The sequence below is a fragment of the Notothenia rossii genome (assembly GCF_949606895.1).
Source record: "Notothenia rossii genome assembly, chromosome: 7".
In the NCBI taxonomy this organism is placed as follows: Eukaryota; Metazoa; Chordata; class Actinopteri; order Perciformes; family Nototheniidae; genus Notothenia; species Notothenia rossii.
In genome coordinates, this window is record NC_136905.1 from 30196201 (window position 1) to 30217534 (window position 21334).

Below are 21334 nucleotides of genomic sequence, written 5' to 3' on the forward strand. Positions count from 1 at the left end.
ACAGCCACATTGGATATTAACCTATGGATTAACTAAATCATCGTTGTTATCGTTTTAATGCCATTGAAGACCAGTTTAGACCAGACAAAGACGAAGGTAAGCCATGTTAGCATTGTATAGCTAACTAGCGCCACTTGTTTAGGTGTACGTTTTTGTTGACTTTAGTTTGTATCTTTCTTAGTGTTGAGGTGGGCACCGTTAGATTCTGTGTCTTTACGATCATAAACGATGTGTTGGATGTGCAGCTAGGATAAGTAATAAGGGAGCTAGGAGTGATTTCCGTGCAGTAATAGGTTAGCATTTTTCGCTCGGGGCTAATTCAGAGGCTCACTGTTAGCATTGTGGGGAGGATAACAGAGTATGTTTTTTATTTTATTTATTTTTTCACAACAGTTGTATTTGGATGGAAGGAATACCTATAGTGATAATTCAAAGTAATAAAATGATTTTTACAGTGAAAAGGTCAAATGGAACAGAGGTGAGTCCGCCTGGACTTTATTTTTCTAAACCTCTCTAAAAAAAGTCACATTTCACTTACTTTGCATCAATCTTGATACAGGGTACTTATATGTTATAGTTTGGATTCCTAAAGCTTTTAGTCTACTAACCCATCATTCAAGGGTGGTTTTCACTATAAGTAATGGGTTTTTTTTAGGCGGACATTACATTTTACATGTTTTTACTATGTTCCATCAGAATTTACTTTAAAATAAAAACATCTATATTGATTCTGACACTTCTACATCCAACTCACAGATGTAACTTTGCTTTGAGAGAAAAGATTATTAATTTACCCCTTTTAGAAGTGAAGATATAGTCTTTGCTGTCTTAGTGGCATTTTAGAGCCTGAAACCTGAAAAACAGGCTAAGAGGTTAATTGCAAACAATTACTATAATCTTTTTTATCTCTCCACTAATGCTCACTGCATTGACTAAATGTCATGGTTTTGGAGAGGCATCCAAGGTCACTTTTATTTGTATGCAACAAAACTGCATTTTGAGCAAGGAGTCAATAAAGACTTTACAAACCCTTTGACCTTCATTCACTCAAAGCAAAGAAGCTGAAAGATTGCTGCCTGTTATGGCACCTGGGAACGTCTAACATTATCTAACCCCCACCTCTTCCTAGGAGAAAACTCTCTGGGAATGGCCTCGGACAGGTGGTCTTTAAAGTTTAGCGAGCAGAGCAACCTGTGGAGACCTGGAAGCAGTTAAACCTCCCAATACTTAATCCTCAAGATTTGTGGGGTCAGCATGGCTGTGTAGAAGGGGCAATAAACACTTATCAGTGAGGAAAATTCCACTAAACACAAAGCCAATGTTCTTACTTCCTGTTTACCGACTGCTTACCAAGTCTGGTGATAGAAACTAGGACTTGTCAGCTTTAACCAGTTAAGCCTCGAGCCTGTTTTTCAGGCCTCAGGCTCGAAAATGACATTCCCAGAACAAATGACCATATATTTACTTCTAAAAAGGGGTACATTAATAATCTTTTTTATTTTTTCTGGATTGGATTGCACAACTTACTTGATGCTAATGCACTGGTGGATTCTGCAGAAGGTCTCGAAGATGAAGAGACGGGCGTTCTCAATGAAGTCCTCCAGACAAGCAACCAGGAAGAAGTCATTCACAAGGACCTAAGAGACAGAAAGCATGCAGTTTAAAGATAAGACAGAAGTTATCACTGTATGTTTTTGGTCTACTTCAAAGTTTCTTTTCCCATAATATAAAAAGGTAATCATTAGGTTTCAGTCCTGGTTGATTCTGCAACCATCCTTTTACTGGTTGTAACAGCAAATGTAATAATTTAATTTAATTTAATTTAATACTACAGGTCCCAGAATATTTGGGGCAGGAAAACAAACTAGTGTCTATTAAATTACAAACTCTGTCAATAATTGTCAATTTCTTAGCATTCTGTAAGCAACTGTGATCAGGGGCCTCATTTATAAAAGGGATATACGCTCAAAAAATGGCGTACGCCAGTTTCTACGCAATGTTTGCGATTTATAAAATACTAACTTGACGGGAAAACGTGCGGTCCTCCACGCAAACACTAACCCATGCGTACGCACTAAGCACAAAAACGGGAGAGACGAGAAACTGCGACACCGTTAGCAGAAGGAAGAATGGAGAGAAATATGTGGAAAGAATACCATAAATAAAATGTTACCTCTCATTTATCATATATGATTGAATTCCTTTTTCAAACATTGATCAAAGCCAATCTTAAAATGATTAAACAAACACCTGTTTGCGACTCCTCAGTGGAAACAAAAACATAACTTGGAGAAATAAATAAATACGGATATGTTATTTAAAACCACCTCAAATATGTTGTGTTAATGTTATGAAATGTTTTCTCATAAATGATGCGGTAAGTAGGAGGACATAATTACGTCTAAACTGACGCCGTTTTGCATTTCTATAGGTTGTATGGGCATGGTTTTATATACTACCATTTTTAATCATGTTTTATGCCGTTTGCTAAGACTTGATAAGTCGCTCATAAAACATAGGAGGTATGGGAACTAAGAACACCATATGTGGTAAATTGTACAGCTAATATAACACATTAGTTGTATTTCCTTTAACTGGTGGATATAGAGTTGCTGCACTGGAGACAGTGCACAGCTGATCGACAGCTGGGACACAAACCACCAAATACGAAAACATAATTCAGATCCAGTCGTCATGACTCCACTCCGGAGGGATTCCCCGATCATTTCTTACAGTTTCTCATCAAGGGGGGGGGTCTCCTGTCCCCGGTACAAACACACTGCCTGAGGAAGGCTTTGGGTATTTTCTTTGTCATGAACCTTTTTCGGACCACTTATTTATTTATTTTGGTGACGATCCGACCTCCATGCTGCTATTCTGGTTCAAACTGCATCCACCAAACAATATGATTTATCTCGACCTCCCCAAAATAACCAAAATCTGACACGGTGTGAGATGTCTTTTTTAGCTGTTCTGTCGTCATTTCCTGCGATCTTCTTCATAAAGTCAGTCAAAATGAATGAATGGGCGTTTCTTTGACTATTTATAGGCAAATATGGGCGTTACGTGAAGCCCGCAAAAGCTGCACCGCATTTAGAGTCGATTGTGATTTATAAAGGGAAACCGGCGTAGGAAGTGCTGTACGCATTTTCCTCGCTGGTACGCAATGTTTGGTGAATCAGAAAATGTTGGTGCCTATTTTTGGGATTTCTACTACATAAGCAACCTTCCCACGTGAATCCTACGCACAGCGTTATAAATGAGGCCCCTGATGTTATGCTGCACACAGCATGAGTGACAGAACAGTGAAAGTAGTTGGTTACCTGGCTGAGCATTTGGAGGCTCACTCTATCGGCACCTGACTGTTCCATTATTTGCTGCAAAATATTTCAAATAATCTGCTGACAAGAAAGTCCCAAAATCACCGTTGTCGCATTTTGTGACATATTTTTATGAGCAACGTCAAGCATATTATATTTCCTATGTATTATTACTTCAGAACTTTATAGGGACAATCTAGCTGGTCATATTTGTATTGAACAGCAATGAAGAGTCATTATAAGCATTATAAATTTCAAATCGGTCTGCTTCTGGCAGTCTCATGTCTAATTCAATAAAGGAAATCTTCTTTTTTAATAAAATCAAATTACAATTCCTTGTTGATAAATAGTTAAATCAAACAGGAAAGGCAGAGCCAGGCTGGCTACAATAACATCATTAGATCCGTTTGAAAAAAAATTATGAGGGGACCCTTTGTGAGGTAATACTCCTAGTAGGTGCTTCAAATATTACAAAAAACCAAATTATTCAGCCACAACGTGTGAAGATACGGTAAGAACATAGCAAACCACAGAGAACATTGTCAGAGACTTATCACCCGTCACCTAGTGTGCTAGTTCAGTGTCAGCTCCACTGTGCAGGATCGCCAGTCATCCAACAACTGTAGAACCAGCAGTCCAAATAAACTCACAGATGAGAGCAAATCCTTTCAGGCGTCCACATACTGCATCGCCTACGGCTTGTTAGAATAAGAAATACGGCCTTACGTGGACTCTTTGACACCACTGCATATGGCCAAATGCTCATGACCCAGCTATGGCCCCAGAGGTACCACTGTGTGAAATGCTCCCACTTCTCACTGCATTCCAAATCTCCGTTGAGTGCTATTTCACATCACAGAACCCGAGCTTCAAAACCCTCCAAGAATTACCAGCCCTATGTTTGCTTAAGCTTAGAAATCTGCTATCTGCGCAGAGTTCTACTCGAATAAATCCCAACTACATGGCTCTATCAGGCAACGCACATTTCAGATATGACAACGCTTACTTTAGGCTGATAAACTTTGAACAGTTAAGTGCCCTAATTACGGTCATATGGGATTCAGACCACAAAGCTTAAACAAATTCTGAAAGGGGCTTGAAGGGCCCTTTAGAGCGCAATCTTAAAAGGCCTGACTATAGGTGGGCCTATACTTTTCAATCTTTGACATGCAAGCATCCAACATCTGACAGTGATTTGACATTGGGGTGGGGTGGGAAAGAAAGAAAATTAGCCCTGGTACTGTCGGAATAGAACAATTTAAAACCTACCCATTTGAAAGCACCGAAGACAGGAGAGCTGAAAACTATACCCATATCTTGCTATTACAGCAATCAGTTAATATATATGTGTGCCACTCTTGCCAATGGCTCAGAAATGATGCATTGCAAATGTTCATCAAGACGAGAGCCCATCCCAAAGGGGTATCCGTTTACCCTAATGACTCTGCAGTCCATAAACCTTCCCCTGACCACTGAAATAATGTGCTTTTTAAAAGCTTGCATGTGAATTCAAGGAGGAAAAAAACTGCATTACTGACTTCAAACAAGACCATTTTGGTGGAAAATGTTTGCAGACCATCACAGGTAATGCATTAAAGGTGCTGTTAAACATTTTTTGGAACCACCCAGCTCGCTAGATCTGCTTGTGAAATGAATGAGGTCAATGGAGGTTGTGTGTGCCTACTGGACATGCTCTGATAAGACTGACATGTAAGCCAGTGTTAAAAGCACCTGGAATAACTTGGGCTCTGACCTGAGAGGTAGTTTGGTTAGGAGCATCTGTTTCAACCACAGTAGGGTCTTTGTAAACAGAACCCCACGGGGCGAGGTCAAGACCAACCCGGAGAGTTCCTAAAAAGTGCGTGCAATTTTTAACAAGGTCAGTGATTGAGTGCTTGAGTCATGTTTTAGCTGAAATAGGATACAACTCTAATATTGTTGATAGTACATTTCATCATTTGGATATGGCCCCTTGAGGGCTTTGAACAGGAACAATCTTATTTTCTCTTGGAACATGCTCTTGGACTTTTTTCTGACCATGACAGATTATTTTGAGGGTATGACTAAGTAAAAACAAATCTTCTCCAATGAGTTTTGTCGTAACTTCCTCATTTGTTAAACACTGATTAGGGAAGCTAAAGACTCCTTATATTAGATTTTTTTTAAAACAGTTTAAAATGAAACGGAACCGCGAGCAAACCGCTGACATGATTTATAAACATTTACTCCTGGGAAAAAACAATTTGATCAGGACAGATGTTTTTCATTCTGAAGGTTTATTGTCAAGATGCAAGATAAATGGGCCAAATAACCCAGGATATTGTCTTTTATTCCTCTCTAGGTCCAAATGATCAAGTCCATTGTGTAAAAACAAATGACAGTTTGTGAGCAAAGGATGAACAACAAAAATGTAATAACACAAAACATACATATAGCACAACACCAGACCAGCTCTAGAATCAGGAAAGTTCTACTTATGCCATCAATGTGACACATCATTTATCTGTAGAGGCATTCTTGTTACCGTGTACAAATAATGTCCAATTTAGCAAAAAAACACTGTATTTTTATGACCAAATAGTTTACAAAAGAGACGAGCATGACCATAAGACTAGACAAGCTACATCAGGCCATCTACTGGCACCTAAAACCAGGACAAATCTTCTGAAATGTTCTGTGACTTATAGAGCTATAAAAGGAATGGAACTCATTGCCAAACTACCTTACTGAAATAGAGTCCAGAGCCTCTTTCAAGAAGAGATTGAAGGGCCATCTACTAATGACAATGTACCCTTGTGAGCTGTGATACCCTAATTTAATTGTATCATGCTTTGTACTGGTGGGTGTCTTGTAGGGCTTTCCCCGAATACCATTTTTCGGGCTCCAGATATTCGGTAGTAATCAGTAGCGAATATTCGTTCCGCGCGGGGGGGACAACCCAATTTGTGTTCTTTGAAATTGAAAAGGATATCGCATTGCGTTTGTTACTTTCGTTGCAGTTGTATATGTCTTAAGTGTAATTTGGCTTGGCTTTCTATTTTGTATGGAAATGCTTTTATTTTGAAGGAGAGTTAGCGCAGTTGACAGGAAGTTGTTGTTGCTATGGAAACAACGTGACAGAGATTAATGGAGAAAAAGTAATATCTACATATAAAGACGGAAAAAGTAAACAATAACATTTATGGTTAAGTGTTAGCACCGAAGAGGCACAAGCTCTTACGTTGATATTGGAGATTTCAATAAATTAAAAAAGAAAGAAAAAACGAATATCCGAATAACGAAATTGAAACCCGAATAGTACTCCAACGAACGAATATTTGGATATTCGGGTACAGCCCTAGTGTCTTGTGCACTCATTCTTGGCTGAGATTGATATTGAAAGTGGATGACATTGTTGATGATGTTGCAGATTGTTGATGATATTGGAGATTGTTGATAATGATGTCAGGACTTATGTCTTGAATGTTGTAGTATTATTGTTGTATTGTTTTAAGTGTCGGACCCCAGGAAGAGTAGCTTTTGTCAAAAGCAAAAGCTAATGGGGATCCTAAATAAACATAAACACGCAATGTACCTAACTGAATGGAAATGCAACTCTTGCATTGCAATATGTCTAAATATGTTGCACAGAAAGCAATTTTAGCAACACTTTAGAAGACTAATACATCTCTTGTTTATTTTTGTGTATAGAGTTTATCATTTCCAGTTTTTGCACTGCCTTATACTGAGACATCATTTATATGAATTTGAGAAAATGTTTAAGATGCATTGGTATGGATATGTAGAGGGTAATGCTACACAATGAAAGTGAAACTGATACCTTGTATAACAGTAACTTAGTGACACCAAACAATGTCATTCCTTTACATTGTTTGTCACTACACATTTTTGACCCATGTATTACAAGTGCCATTTGTTTCCTAAACAAATTACAAAATAGCATGTGGATGTACTACTACTGAGCTCTATCTAGAATGAGAAGAGTGTCAGAACTGTTCTTTAACACATATTGTACTAAGAGATCATAGCCACAGAAGTTTTAATAGAAATATAATTGAAAACAATGTCATACTATGTTTTTCCACTGAGCTCTACATATAACTTATCATGGATCAGTGTTCTCTGTGTGTTCATCTTTGTAGAGAACATACAAAGAGGACTTTTACGTTCATGTAACATTAAGCCATTACAACCCAATAATTGAAATAAACGCTTTGAAATGACGGTGCTTTGACAGATATCCCTCTTATAGAGAGTGTCTGCAGAGACTTGCTTATAATGCTTTTACTGTTAACTACAAGCCTGATAGGTCAATTAAAGGCCGCTGTCCAATCTGACTGAAGCCTGAGTCACACAGTTTCCAAGAGGAGCTTTATATCTGATAGTATGAGACACAGACTATGAGTGTTCTGTTTCAACGGGACCCAAGCAGAAGTCCATAATAAAAAGCGCTGTTTGATCAGACAGAGGGTTATACAGAGATCATGCGATTACTAACAATGTTTACTGCGATGCTCTACAGCAAAAGTTCTGAAATCCCCAGGAGACCTTTGTTGAGTCATGGAGAGTCACAATAAACCATGACTTCTCTTCTTGGTCACAAAAGGTCGGAACAGAAGTGCTTACTCACCGACTCGCACTCCCTGAGTTTTTTCTGGGCACTGTCAAAGTCAAAGTTCACGTACAGGCACTCCACAAACTCTGTAATAGGATCCTTGTAGGTGTACGACTCCTGAAAAAAAAAAGAAATCAATATTATATAATCAAGTATTATGCCTTAAGACATTTATTTCTTAATCAAAGCTTCTATAGCTTAGAATTTAACAATTTCATGTTTAATAAAGTAGATAAAGCATAAATATGTAATTTATGTTTATTGTGCAATTAAAAATTGAAATGAGTAATATCCGAATATAAACATAAGAAATAAATAATTAGATGTGGATATTTGTAACTTTTCTTGCCGTTCATTTAAAATATGATATACCGTTTCAGATATTTGCCAATTCAGTTTTTTTTTTTTTTTTTTTCAAATAAAAAATATATAACTGACATCGATAACGATCATGCTGCATGTGTCTATAACCAATCGACCACAAATAGTTTCTGACTGTTTTGACTAGCAATCTATTGAGGAGGTGCATCTCTGGAAATCATAAATCCTAGTTTGGTTGAAGGTAATGACTGGTAATGACTAGATAGTTAGGAAAAACCACCTGCTGGGCACACAAGCTAAATAAAGATAACAGTTTACAAAGGTCTGAGTGAAAACACATTTTGAACTCAAAGACAGAGACCCAGCCTGACCTGAGGCCACAGAGCTGAGAGCACTGGGCGCATGTTTTAAAGACTACCCACAACCCACCAAGACAGTGCTCAGATCTCTAATATAGGTACAATCACTGGTGGAGAAGACATTGGTACCGTAGCACATTCATCAGAAGTAATGTGTTGTGAGCTAGGACCAAAAACCTATATACAAGAGCTGAGCTTAAAAAAGGGAAGCCCTAGTATGCTATTGGTTTACTAGGTTTGGGTATCGTTTAGATTTGAATGATTTCAGTTCCGCTTATTGATTAAGGTTGTTAATGGTTCTTGATTTCAGTTAAAGGGGTTAAAAAAGAGTCACATGCCTACTCACAGGAAAGCCCTAACACTAACCCTGACCCTTGGTTACCGGGCATTTTGGATTTGGTTCTTACTCGATACCGAGTTTTGGTTCCTTAACCTTCTAATGTAATGGTCAGACTGTTACTCATCCTCCAACGTATATGGCCTATAAGCAAAGACCTGGTAGCCATGTACACTTTGTTGTAAAAATAAATAAATAATTGTAATACCTGCTGAATGACCTTCACCAAATCCTTCAGGACCTGCCGACGCTTGCGGACATCCTTGTTTGTGATGATGGCTGTGGTCAGGTAACGCAGGATGTGTGGGCACATAGTCTGGATAGCATTGAGGTACCTGGAAAGAGTGAAGGATGATTACTGATTTAAGCAAAGACATGATCTTTACAAGAATGCATAATAGAACATCTTGGCTGCCTTTTGGGCTCCTGGCATTTAGCACACAGGGGAAGCCTTTGCGGCTAAAACAGATAAATGTCCTGACAGGACCCCTCGCTTCTGCACAGTGGTCCCAGCTTTAAGCCGTCTCTTTCATTAGTGTCCTACCAAGAGGGGAGGAGGAAAAGGAAACCCTGGCAAGAAGATATAGATCAGTGAGCAGGGACCTGCTCAGTAGCTGAAATACAATCCATCAGGGACTGATGTTCCAACCACAGGTCAACTAGCTAAGGGCTGAACACAAGAGACAGGACGCTGCTAACAGGCTGACTCTAATCCCACACCAACTGTGGAGACAGGGTTCTGTAAAAACAGCATGTAAGGTCTGCACACACAACATATTGCTTGTCAAGCTGGCAATCAACATCAACATTGAGTGTATCACCAAAACTCCTTAGTGTTTTTTAATATCCATCTTTGAACTTTACCCTCCACCCAACCCCAAATTGATCAAATTAGATCTGAAAAGAGGAAGTGGAGTGGGCCCCTTCATGTCTCCTATAGCTGAGTCCGGAGGAACACATGGTGTTCAGAGAAAGACAGCCGGCAGCAGTTTAATTAGCTGAAACAATTAAAGGGACAGGGGGACCTGTGGCAGTAGTGATGTAGAGTCTAAAAACAGCAGTGGGCTGCTTGGCAAAGCCATCATGTTTCTGGTTTTAGAAGAGCACTCCCTTTCCCTCCCTCCTTCCTTTTGTAGTTGCTTGACTCCCGTGGAAAACCGCAATGCTCCGCACTGTGTTCCTGATTAACTTACACCTACTCACTCTCTAGGGGGGGCTCCAATAGCAAGCGATCCTGCATGAGTCACTGTACCATATCTGCAGGGCATTCACCCAACTCCACTTAGGGGACTTCATCTTTTTTTGAGTTTGAGGCAAAAAGCGTCACTGCACTGGTTTGCTGAAGATGCTACAGAAGCATGCAGCCAAGAAATAAAGTATGAATTCAGATTTATTCTGTTAAAAGGTGTGTGGGGGGGATGGGAGGGGGGAGTGGAGGGAGAACATAGAAGGAAGTGGGACAGGGCACAACAAGGTCACGTTTTGTGGCCATTTTATAAAAGAAAATCACGTTGAACAATAAAACGAGTGATAGAGACCAGTGGTTCACCACCAGGGGTCCGTAATGGAGTTCCAGTCAGTCTCCAGTAAAATGAGGAATAGTTTATTTGTGCGATTCACACACATTCGCAAACCATAGACCAGGCCATGAAGAGCAAAACAAAGTATCTTGCCAAAGGACACCTAAACATGTTGACTACAGGGGCTTATGTTGAAAGAAAATCGACTTTCTTATTGGAGGACGACCAGTCTACTTCCTAAGCAACATCCACCCTGAATAACAACAAATATTTTTTTTTCGATGGCGGCCCAAAAAGCGACATTTTATGAAATTGTGTTCTGTGACCTTAATGGGCATCATTTTCTGGGTTTGTTGACACGAAAGCTTTTCAGAACCAATGACTATCAAGTAAGTCAGATATAGTACACAAACAAGTTTTTACACAAACAAGTTTTTGGATCAACATCTGCTGACTGCAGGGGTAAGGGAGGTCATATATGAAGCTGAAGGCCAGCTGCTGGTCACCGACTCCAGCCAAAGGAAGTACTGGTCAAAAGATGGGAAACAAGAGCCAAGCCTCAGTGGGGAAAACATGAGGTTTCTAGACTGTGAAACTGCAAAGCACACAAAACTACCTCAGTTTGTCCACACAGATGGTTGGGTGAGCTTTTCATGAGTAATTATTGGGCAGGCCTCTTTAATCATGCGCAATAAAAATTAAAAACTGAGTAAAATTCAGGGAACCAGACATTTGAGTGCGCTGTGTTGTGGTTGCCTGTCATACTGTCTGTGGAGGCCAATCATCTGTACAATTATACAAGCCTGCAATCAGAACAGGGGGGAGGGAGCAAATACATCAAAATGGGCGGTGTGCAAATGTTAACGCAGTGTATAAAGTTTCCGATCTGCGATACACATGGCCTCGTTCCACGATTTTGAGAGTAAACAGACCACACGAAAACACACACTTCTGAAACCACTTTAAAAATACCAGCAGGGTTCATGATGGAGCCCAACACCCAAAAATGTGTTATTAAAGCAAATGGTTTTCTCTAAATCAACTTAATGTTAGAAAAAAACCAATCACTGACCTTTTCTCCAAATCATCTTAGCATTTAGAATTTAGCTACAATGCAATATAATTTCATATGGACCAAATGACAAAAAACAGATACATAACCACACACATACAGCTCACATGTCCAATAAGTCCAAAACATACATACAAATGGTCACATGACCAACACAACAGAAGAAAACTGTTTTGGTTAGGATGATCATTTGTTGAAATACTCAAAGTTGCTGTACAGTCTCTCAGAAGTATTAAGTGGCAGCTTTTGGATGAATTGACCAAAACAATAACTATGCCAAATCAATTTAGGCCAATTTTCAGGAATAGGTCTGAACATTACTTTTCTGCTGTTGTTTGGTAGAAACATATACAGGTTTAGTATAGATAGAATCCCTACCATTGTGATCTTCGAAGCAACATTAACTACACAGACATGCATATTTTTTAATTCACAGAGCAGATTTTGCCAAAAGGAAAATATAACAGTCTATGGATTTCAACTTCGCTTTATGGTACAACCAGGCTACAGAACCATTCCTTTCATGTTGCGATCGTTTAGTGGAAAGGGATCTTATCTTTACAACTGCTTCCTGGTATTCTTCTCAACATTTCCTGGATGTAAAATCTTAAAAGGGTTAAAACAGGAAAATGTATGAGAAATTGTACTTACTGTGGCTGATACAGAAAGAGCTCAATGATATTGTCTCTGCCCTTGGGGTGGTTGAAGAAGACGAAGAGGGACCAGTGAATGAGCCATGTCCTCTGCTGGAGGGCCTGGAGCGGGGAGGTGACAGTCTGGAAAGGACAAAGATAGGAAAATAGACACGGTTAGGGTTAGAAGAGAAGCAAGGTGAAAAAAAAATAAAAAACAAAAGCTATTCTCCCATAAGGCACAACAAAACCAAGCCCTACTCTCCCAAATGGTCATCAATAAAACTTGTAACCACTTCATACTAAAATCCAAATTCTTAAGTGGTCTGATAAGTGTGTGTGTGTGTGTGGGTATATGCCACAGCAGAGCCCTCCTGAAAATGAAATGTCGATATGGGAGTCTATGTAAGGGAATCTACATTTGGTATCAAATTCTGAGAAGTGGGGCATTTACGTTGTTATCAATAGTCTCCCTCAGGCGGGTGAGGTCCTCCATGGCAGCCTCCCAGTTCTGCATCAGGATCTCAGAGGCCAGCTTGCCCCACAGGGAGTTCAGGGCATTCCTGTCTGTAGCCGGGACCTTTGGAACAAACACAGTGCACTATTCAAACCTGAAGCAAACAACATTAAAACAAACATTTTACTCCAACTGGTTGACATACACAGTGACGCTGGGCTTGAGTTTGCCACTGCTTGTTTGGCTTTAGTGGCACAACTGAACTGGATAAATGGATTAAAGTATGTCATCCGAAGGGAATGGAAGTTGACAGAAAAAGATTACGACTGTTTAAAAAAAAAAATCAAATCAGCTGCACTTTTAGATGCTACAAATGAAACATTGAAGCTGCTGACCATACCGTTAAATAAGAGTAAAAGGCACATTTGGACCATGTGCGTGACAATGTGGTCTGAATGATTTGCTAGTAGTAAAACATTTTGGATGCAGTGAAGTTTAGTAGGCAGGGTAATGCCGATTGCTCAAACCTTAAGGCATATCAGCTATGACAGATTCATGATAGGTTACTTACTATATGGGCTTAGTTGCAGCAAGCATTTCACATCTGTTGTCATGTTTTCTGTTAAGATTCCAACAATTTAATATTATAGTTTCCATAAAGTTAGGGTACACACAATAGAAAAGAACGGTCAAATCTGATGAGGCAGAGGCCCTAGACATTTTTTTCATGGATGAGAAAGGATCACATGCCATAACGCGGCATGCTATAACACTTAAAAAAATAAGAAAACTGTATAAATATCAACTGATTTATTAAAAAATATATTTTAATCCTCCTACATTACAAACCAGAAATAGCCAAAAGTGAGCAAATGACTTAAATTAATTGAAAAATGAGCTGACCTCTGATGGGAGGTGCAGACACACTTCACAAAGGGATGGCAGAAAACTCTGCACAGTACAAGCTTTGATGGAAAAAGCGAGTTGGAGCACTAGCCAATAGAATTGCAAGTGTTAAATAGTGATGTCACTATGTTATTGAAGTGAACAAATGAGTCCAATGGAGGCGTTACAGGCAGGGTGGGGAGTGTGTGGGAGAAAAACTTCCTCTGATGTGAACTTTGGGATTGAAGCCTTTGCAGACCATTTACATGCACAAAAACCTATTAAACGTTAGTACATGTTTCCAGTGAGATTTGCTTTGTTAAACTTTTTCTTTGCAAGCTTGACCCCATCAGTCTTGAGAATGATAATTACAATAATATCCCTCCATTACCTTGGGTAACTGTCGTTATCACAAGGTAATTAGGCTGAAATATGAACTGACGCTAACAAGACACATCTTTGTGAGCATAATCACTCTGAAAAAGAGTTGCAGGCTACTGTTTCTGATTTCCAGAACAGTCTAAAACAAACAAAAAGGGGAATCAGGTAATGGAACACAGGTTGAGAATGCCTCTGAACCTCGGCAATCACTCGCAAGTAGTGGACATTGGACTACACCCTAGGGCTCATGGGAAACTCTGTGCCACGATGGTTCAAGGGAAACTCTGTGCCATGATGGTTCACGATAACGGCAAACACCAGACGCAAAGACATGAGTCAAGCAGGAAGTCAGGGTGGGTGTCTGCTGAGTGGCCAGAGAAACCGAGATCCTAACCACACGCCCCCGTAAGCCGTTGGACAGCCGCTAAAGTGGACCGTGAGACACGACAGATGTCAAGCAGTGGAAACAGTATAAAAAGAACAGGTTTCCGCTGGAATCCCACAAATTAGCGAGATTATTTGGAGATAGAGGGTTTGAGTTGCACTCTGATAACATTTCCACTAACGAGACGGTGGCAGGTAAGGGGAAAATATTTGGAAAATCTCCCCTGGTATTTCCCCAAAGGAGAACACAGTAACATGGTGTTTCCATCCATCCAGTGGAGTAACAGCGTTTCTTTGATCACAGAGCACAACTTGGGTCTATTACAAATGAAAGTGCAGAAGTCACAAGAATGCTCATTATTGTAACAGCTAGAAGAAGAAAAAGATTGGCTCCACTGCCGGTAGAAAGGTCAGCGTTTCATCTGGTGAAAGTGTTTTGTTTGTTATTTTTTTCCATCCCCTGGAAGTCCCTGCCTGCTACGTTTGGCTGACCTCCAGGTCATTATGGCAGCTTTCTACACACACACACAAACACACAAACACACACAGTCTGGCTTTCACTAGTGGCCACGCTAGAAAAGTTTCAGTACCTGGGTTTTTCCAGCAGTTACCTTAAGTTTCCATTGGTTTGTGAAATGGGCACATTTTCGCTGACTGACCAGCAACAATAAATTGACTGTGCTGGGGATCCGTCGGGATACTCAATCTTTATTCTTAACATTCAATCCCTGCATTAAGTGATGATATGAATAAGTTGCTCTTTTCGGGCTAGGCCGCATTGTAACAAGACCTGGGGCATGGATTTTGCAAGGCTGGCTTCCTTCGTTTAATTGACTGGGTTTCCCACGTTATATGACTTTATGGAGCCTCACCTCTCCCTTACGGGGGGAGGGAGAGACAGACAAGGGGCCTGTGAGGATGGGAGGTCCACTAAAGACGGAAAAGAGGGGAGGGGGAGAGCGGTATACAGACTCCTAATGAAATCCATTTCTACCTTTTCCTCAGCTAAAAAGCTTTTTGCATTGTCAAGAGTAAGACACAGATATCTAGTTACAAAGCCTGATCTGCCTGGAACTTAAAATGAGGGGTATAACAATTTGAGGGGTAAAAAGAAAAAAATAATCTGTTGGACTTTGTACAACATACCTCAATTAAAGCAATTTTTGTTTTATTTAGACTGAGTTGCAAAGCCATAAACAATTGTTGTTGGAACAGTGGGATATATCCCTTGAAAGCTTTCCTTAATGCCTTTTTTTTGTTTTTTAGGGCGGGGAAGTGAAAAGCTAGGGCGAATTACCCTTCATCTTGTCTCGGATGTGACTCTTCCTTCTGCAGATTTAAGCAGATCAGTGAAAAACCCATCATATGAAGTACCCAACTGCTTTGGGTTAAGAGGTTTGTTTGTAGAGAAGAGGGTTCATCATCGCTCCAAGTGCCTGCCAAGTTTTTCACTCTGACATATGAATGTGCATGGCTAGCCAGAGTCAGTGACATCCAGAAGACAACAGTGTAGTATCAGATGTCAATTAGAATGGGAACAAAAGGTTGTCTAAATGTTTTTCTCTCTAATGAATAGACAAAATGTTGATCTTATGCTAGCCCATTCTCTCAGGGCTGGCTTTGGCATTAGTCGTTGCTTCACCGCAAAGCTAAATGCTGAACCAAAGACAAACAAAAAGCAGGAGGAGTCTTCCTTTGAGGACAAGTGAGTGACACTTGGAAAGCACTCACAATGCAGGCTGGTTCCACTGGTCATTATAGGGCATTCAGTTGATTTGAACTTACTTACACTGGATGTCTTCAAAAGGAGTCAAAATAAAGCTACATTTGCGCTATAATTTGGGTTCATTTTTAAATGAGGCCAAAATCGAACCAACGGGGGAGGGGGAGGTGCTACAAGCTTGAAGTTGCCTTACAATGTGCCCTTGAAGGCAGCTTCAGAGTAGGCTACAATTGACGCCACCAAGGCGCTTCTGCTTGCATAAGTAATGATGGAATCACCTTGGATACTAACCTCAGATGCTGCAAAGTTCACACACTTGGTAACTGGTTGTTGTGGTTGTGATAGTCAATGTGTGAAAAGTCCAGGGGCCCAATTTATAAAAGGGATATACGCTCAAAAGATGGCGCACGCCAGTTTCTACGCAATGTTTGCGATGTATAAACAACAAACTTGGCGGGAAAATGTGCGGTCCTCCACGCAAACTCTAACCCATGCGTACGCACTAAGCACAAAAATGGGAGGCGAGAAACTGCGACCTCGTTGGCAGAAGGAAGAATGGAGAGAAATATGTGGAAATATTACCATAAATAAAATGTTACCTCTCATTTATCATATATGAAATTGCCGTTCGCCAATAGCTTACTTGATAAGTCGCTCGTAAAACACAGGAAGTATGGAAACTAAGAACACTATATGTGGTCAATTGTACAGCTAACATAACACATTAGTTGTATTTCCTTTAACCTCTTAAGCCCGAGGGTCCCCCCAGTGGACCCCCCCCATCGTTTTTTTATGAGACTATGTCTCAGGGCTTCTTAACATTTATGAAACTATTAATGTTCCATACCCTTTTAACGATAAGAAACTCAGCTAACTAACTAACAATATGAACCATTTTTAGCTAAAAGAAACACAAGAGTAATACCAAGCCTTTGAATTAGCATGGAGCGAAAAAATGCTAACTAATGCTAACAGACTTTTGCACAGCACTCACGGTAGCAATGCCCTTATTACTTATCGTCAATGCACAAACAAGATATCCGATTAAAGCTGAGACTCCAAAGATTCCACACATGTAATGTCATCATGTGCACTACTTGCTAGTCGTAACTGTCAGACCTTTTAATCTGTGTTTTAATATATCTGTTTTCAAAGCACTCGCTGGAGCAGTGACTATAAATCTCGTTGTATTCTGTACAATGACAATAAAAGCTTTTTGATTTGATTTGATCACTGAAGGACCCCGAATTGCGGAGCTATCAGCCAGAAAAGAGAAAGTAAACAACATCCGGTTTCAAAAATATTACAATAATTACGTCTTACCTTTTTTGATTTGTGATCAAGAGTTGTGTTCAACGGCATAAAAAAACGCTGCTCAAGGTTAATCCAATGTCTTTGTGTCACATAGACATTTTTACTGATAATCCACCATCATATTTATGGCAATATACTGGGTATAAAGTTTTGCCGTCCAGGCTTGTACTTTCAGATGTGCTTCGTTTGCTTCTCTATTACGTCCGCAATGGTAATGTTTACGTGGATTTGGGAACTGCCCATCGATTTTATTGGATGTAATGGTTAAGAAAAAGGTGTAAATCACCCAAATCGACCAATGGGTTCCAGAGATATGGTCCTGCGTAAAGTATAAAGACTGCCAGCCAGCGTAAGCACTTTACGCAGCAGACTTTACTTATTGTTTACTACGTAAGGAAACAGGAATTGCAGGACCCAGAGCGGACAGCAGATCACGGAATTGCAGTTTTATTGCTTATAGATTATCAGAACATTTCAAAGGGGACACAGCCACATTGGATATTAACTTATTACATTACATTACATTGCATTTAGCTGACGCTTTTATCCAAAGCGACTTACAATAAGTGCATTCGACCAGGAAGATACAACCTTTAAGAAAACAGAATCATATAAGTACATCAGGTTTCATAGAGCCAAACATTTCAAGTGCTACTCAACTGGCATTTAGAAAGCCAGCCCTTTATTAGTATATAAGTGCTTTGTTAGTAATTCTATCGCTCGAAGTGGAGTCTAAAGAGATGAATTTTCAGTTTGCGTCGGAAGATGTGTAAGCTATCTGCTGTCCTGATTTCAATGGGGAGCTCATTCCACCATTTTGGAGCCAGGATAGCAAACCCACGTGTTTTTGCTGACGGGAACTTGGGTCCCCCTCGCAGTGCGGGTGCAGCGAGCTGTTTGGCTGACGCAGAGCGGAGTGCACGTGCTGGGGTGTACGGTTTAACCATGTCCTGGATGTAGGAAGGGCCAGATCCATTCACAGCATGGTACGCAGGTACCAGTGTCTTGAAGTGGATTCTAGCAGTTACTGGAAGCCAGTGAAGGGAGCGGAGGAGCGGTGTGGTGTGGGAGAATTTGGGAAGGTTGAAGACCAGACGAGCCGCTGCATTCTGGATGAGCTGCAGAGGTCGGATGGCACATGCAGGTAGACCAGCCAGGAGGGAGTTGCAGTAGTCTAGGCGTGAGATGACGAGAGCCTGGACCAGAATCTGCGCTGATGTCTGGGTCAGCTGGGGACGTATCCTCCTGATGTTGTAAAGCGTGTATCTGCAACAGCGGGTTGTAGCAGCGATGTTTGCAGTGAAGGACAATTTGTTATCTAGGACCACACCCAGATTCCTTGCAGTCTGAGTCGGGGAAACAACAGAGGTGCCGATGTTGATTGTTAGGTCAAGAGTGGGACAATCTTTTCCCGGAAGGAAGAGCAGTTCAGTCTTGTCAAGGTTGAGCTTGAGGTGATGAGCAGACATCCACCGAGAGATGTCTGCTAGGCAAGCAGAGATGCGTGCAACGACCTGGGTCTCTGAGCGGGGAAAGGACAGAATTAGTTGGGTGTCGTCAGCGTAGCAGTGGTATGAAAAACCATGCGGGCTAATGACAGACCCGAGCGAGTTTGTGTACAGGGAGAAGAGGAGGGGACGAAGAACCGAGCCCTGAGGGACCCCTGTAGTTAATTGACAAGGGTCGGACTCGGACCCTCTCCAAGTAACCCTGTAGGTGCGGTCGTTGAGGTATGAGGTGAGGAGGGAAAGTGCAGTGCCTGAAACTCCACTTATGGATTAACTACATTATCGTTGTTATCGTTTTATTGCCATTGAAGACCAGTTTAGACCAGACAAAGACGAAGGTAAGCCATGTTAGCATTGTGTAGCTACCTAGCACCACTTGTTTTGATTTACGTTTTTGTTGATAACGTTGCGAGTTTGTATCTTTCAGTGTTGAGGTGGGCACCGTTAGATTCTGTGTCTTTACGATCATAAACGATTTGTTGGATGTGCAGCTGGGATAAGTAATAAGGGAGCTAGGAGTGATTTTCGGTGCAGTAATAGGTTAGCATTTTTCGCTCTGGGCTAATCCAGAGGCTCACTGTTAGCATTGTGGGGAGGATAACAGAGTATGTTTTTTTAATTTTTACACAACATTTGTATTTGGATGGAATGAATACCTATAGTGATAATTCAAAGTAATAAAATGATTTTTACAGTGAAAAAGGTCAAATGGAACTGATGGTTCCCAAATTACCCAGAGGTGAGTCCGCCTGGACATTATTTTTCTAAACCTCTCTAAAAAAGGTCAAATTTCACTTATTTTGCATCAATCTTGATACAGGGTACTTATATGTTATAGTTTGGATTCCTAAAGCTTTTAATCTACTAACCCATCATTCAAGGGTGGTTTTCACCATAAGTAATGGGTTTATTTTAGGCGGATAATTTAGAGGTTTTTACTATGTTCCATCTCAATTTACTTTAAAATAAAAACATCTATATTGATTCTGAAACTTCTACATCCAACTCACAGATGTAACCTTGCTTTGAGAGAAAGGATTATGAATTTACCCCTTTTAGAAGTGAAGATATAGTCTTTGCTGTGTTAGTGGCATTTTGGAGCCTGAAACCTGAAAAACAGGCTCAGGGCTTAAGAGGTTAAAGGAGAGGTGTCATGGCCATTTCCACTGATCATAATTCCATTGTTGAGGTATGCTGAAATAGAAAAATACTGTGCAATTTTCCAAATTCAGATTGGTTTCCCATACAGCATCTCTGTAAAGTATGTGTATTCAGCAGTATTCACTTTCTCCACTAAACGGCTCGCTGCAGCTCCCCCCCCCCCCCCACACTCCCTGTGAGCCCAGTGTGCTCTGATTGGTCGGTACGTTGTGTATCGCGTTGAGCTCCGTGGAGGTGTGATTTCCTTGTTTAGCGATACACAGCCAAACTCAACCTGAAATAAAAACAATAAGTGTGGCTTGATATTGAGTAAGAAAACGGTTTATAGGTTGATAAACGATGTGAGAATGGGCCTGCAGTCAGGGAGCAGAAATCAGCAGAGCTGCCTGCACTGAGTGTGTGTGTGTGGATTGGTCAATTTGGACCAATCAGCGGGGGCTTAACGTAACAGCTCCGCGGACGTAACGTAACGGCTCGGCCCATTTAGTTCCGGGTATGTGCTTTCGTAAGCACGTACCCAGAATAATCAAATGGATGATGACGTTTCACCAACGAAGCGTTTTGGGGAGGTACTTTCTGTGTTAGAGTTTTACTCGCTACAGGGTGTACTTTAAGGGTTTTGACTCTGCACACCGTTTACATGCAGAAAAACCTCCATAACACACAAGGGGACGGGTAATAACCGGAAAAGCATGATATGTGACCTTTAACTGGTGGATTATGGATATATAGTTGCTGATCGAAAGCTGGAGCACAAACAAATAATTCAGATCCAGTCGTCATGACTCCACTCCGGAGGGATTCCCCGATCATTTCTTAGTTTCTCATCAAGGGGGTGTCTCCTGTCCCCGGTACAAACACACTGCCTGAGGAAGGCTATGTGTATTTATTTTGTCATGAACCTTTTTCGGACCACTTTATTATTTTGGTGACGATCCGACCTCCATGCTGCTACTCCGGTTCAAACTGCATCCACCAAACAATATGATTTATCTCGACCTCCCCAAAATAACCTAAATCTGACACGGTGTGAAATGTCTTGTTTAGCTGTTCTGTCGTCATTTCCTGCGATCTTCTTCATGCAGTCAGTCAAAATGAATGAATCCATGGGCATTTCTGGACTATTTATAGGCAAATATGGGCGGGGCTGCCTAATCAGCAGCGAACCGCTTCAACGCGTGTATTTTGGTTTATACACTCATTCTTTCATACATTCATTCATTTTGTTATTCTACAGTATTGCCGTTTTATAGTCATTTGTTAATGTATATAACCCAATTTGTGTTCTTTGAAATTGAAAAGGATATTGCATTGTGTTTGTTACTTTCGTTGCAGTTGTATATGT

General features: G+C 40.6%; 1 protein-coding gene across 1 annotated transcript in view; it reads right to left on the reverse strand.

The window, feature by feature from the left end:
• Window positions 1–21334, reverse strand: part of eif3ea (eukaryotic translation initiation factor 3, subunit E, a) — a 43980-nt gene that overhangs the window by 10384 nt on the left and 12262 nt on the right. Inside the window, exons 6-10 of the mRNA XM_079691376.1 lie at window positions 12631–12756; window positions 12196–12320; window positions 9161–9287; window positions 7951–8052; window positions 1528–1637 (exon numbers count right to left, since the gene is read on the reverse strand). Of these exons, the coding sequence (XP_079547502.1) occupies window positions 1528–1637; window positions 7951–8052; window positions 9161–9287; window positions 12196–12320; window positions 12631–12756 (590 nt within the window). The remainder of the gene's footprint in view (window positions 1–1527; window positions 1638–7950; window positions 8053–9160; window positions 9288–12195; window positions 12321–12630; window positions 12757–21334) is intronic.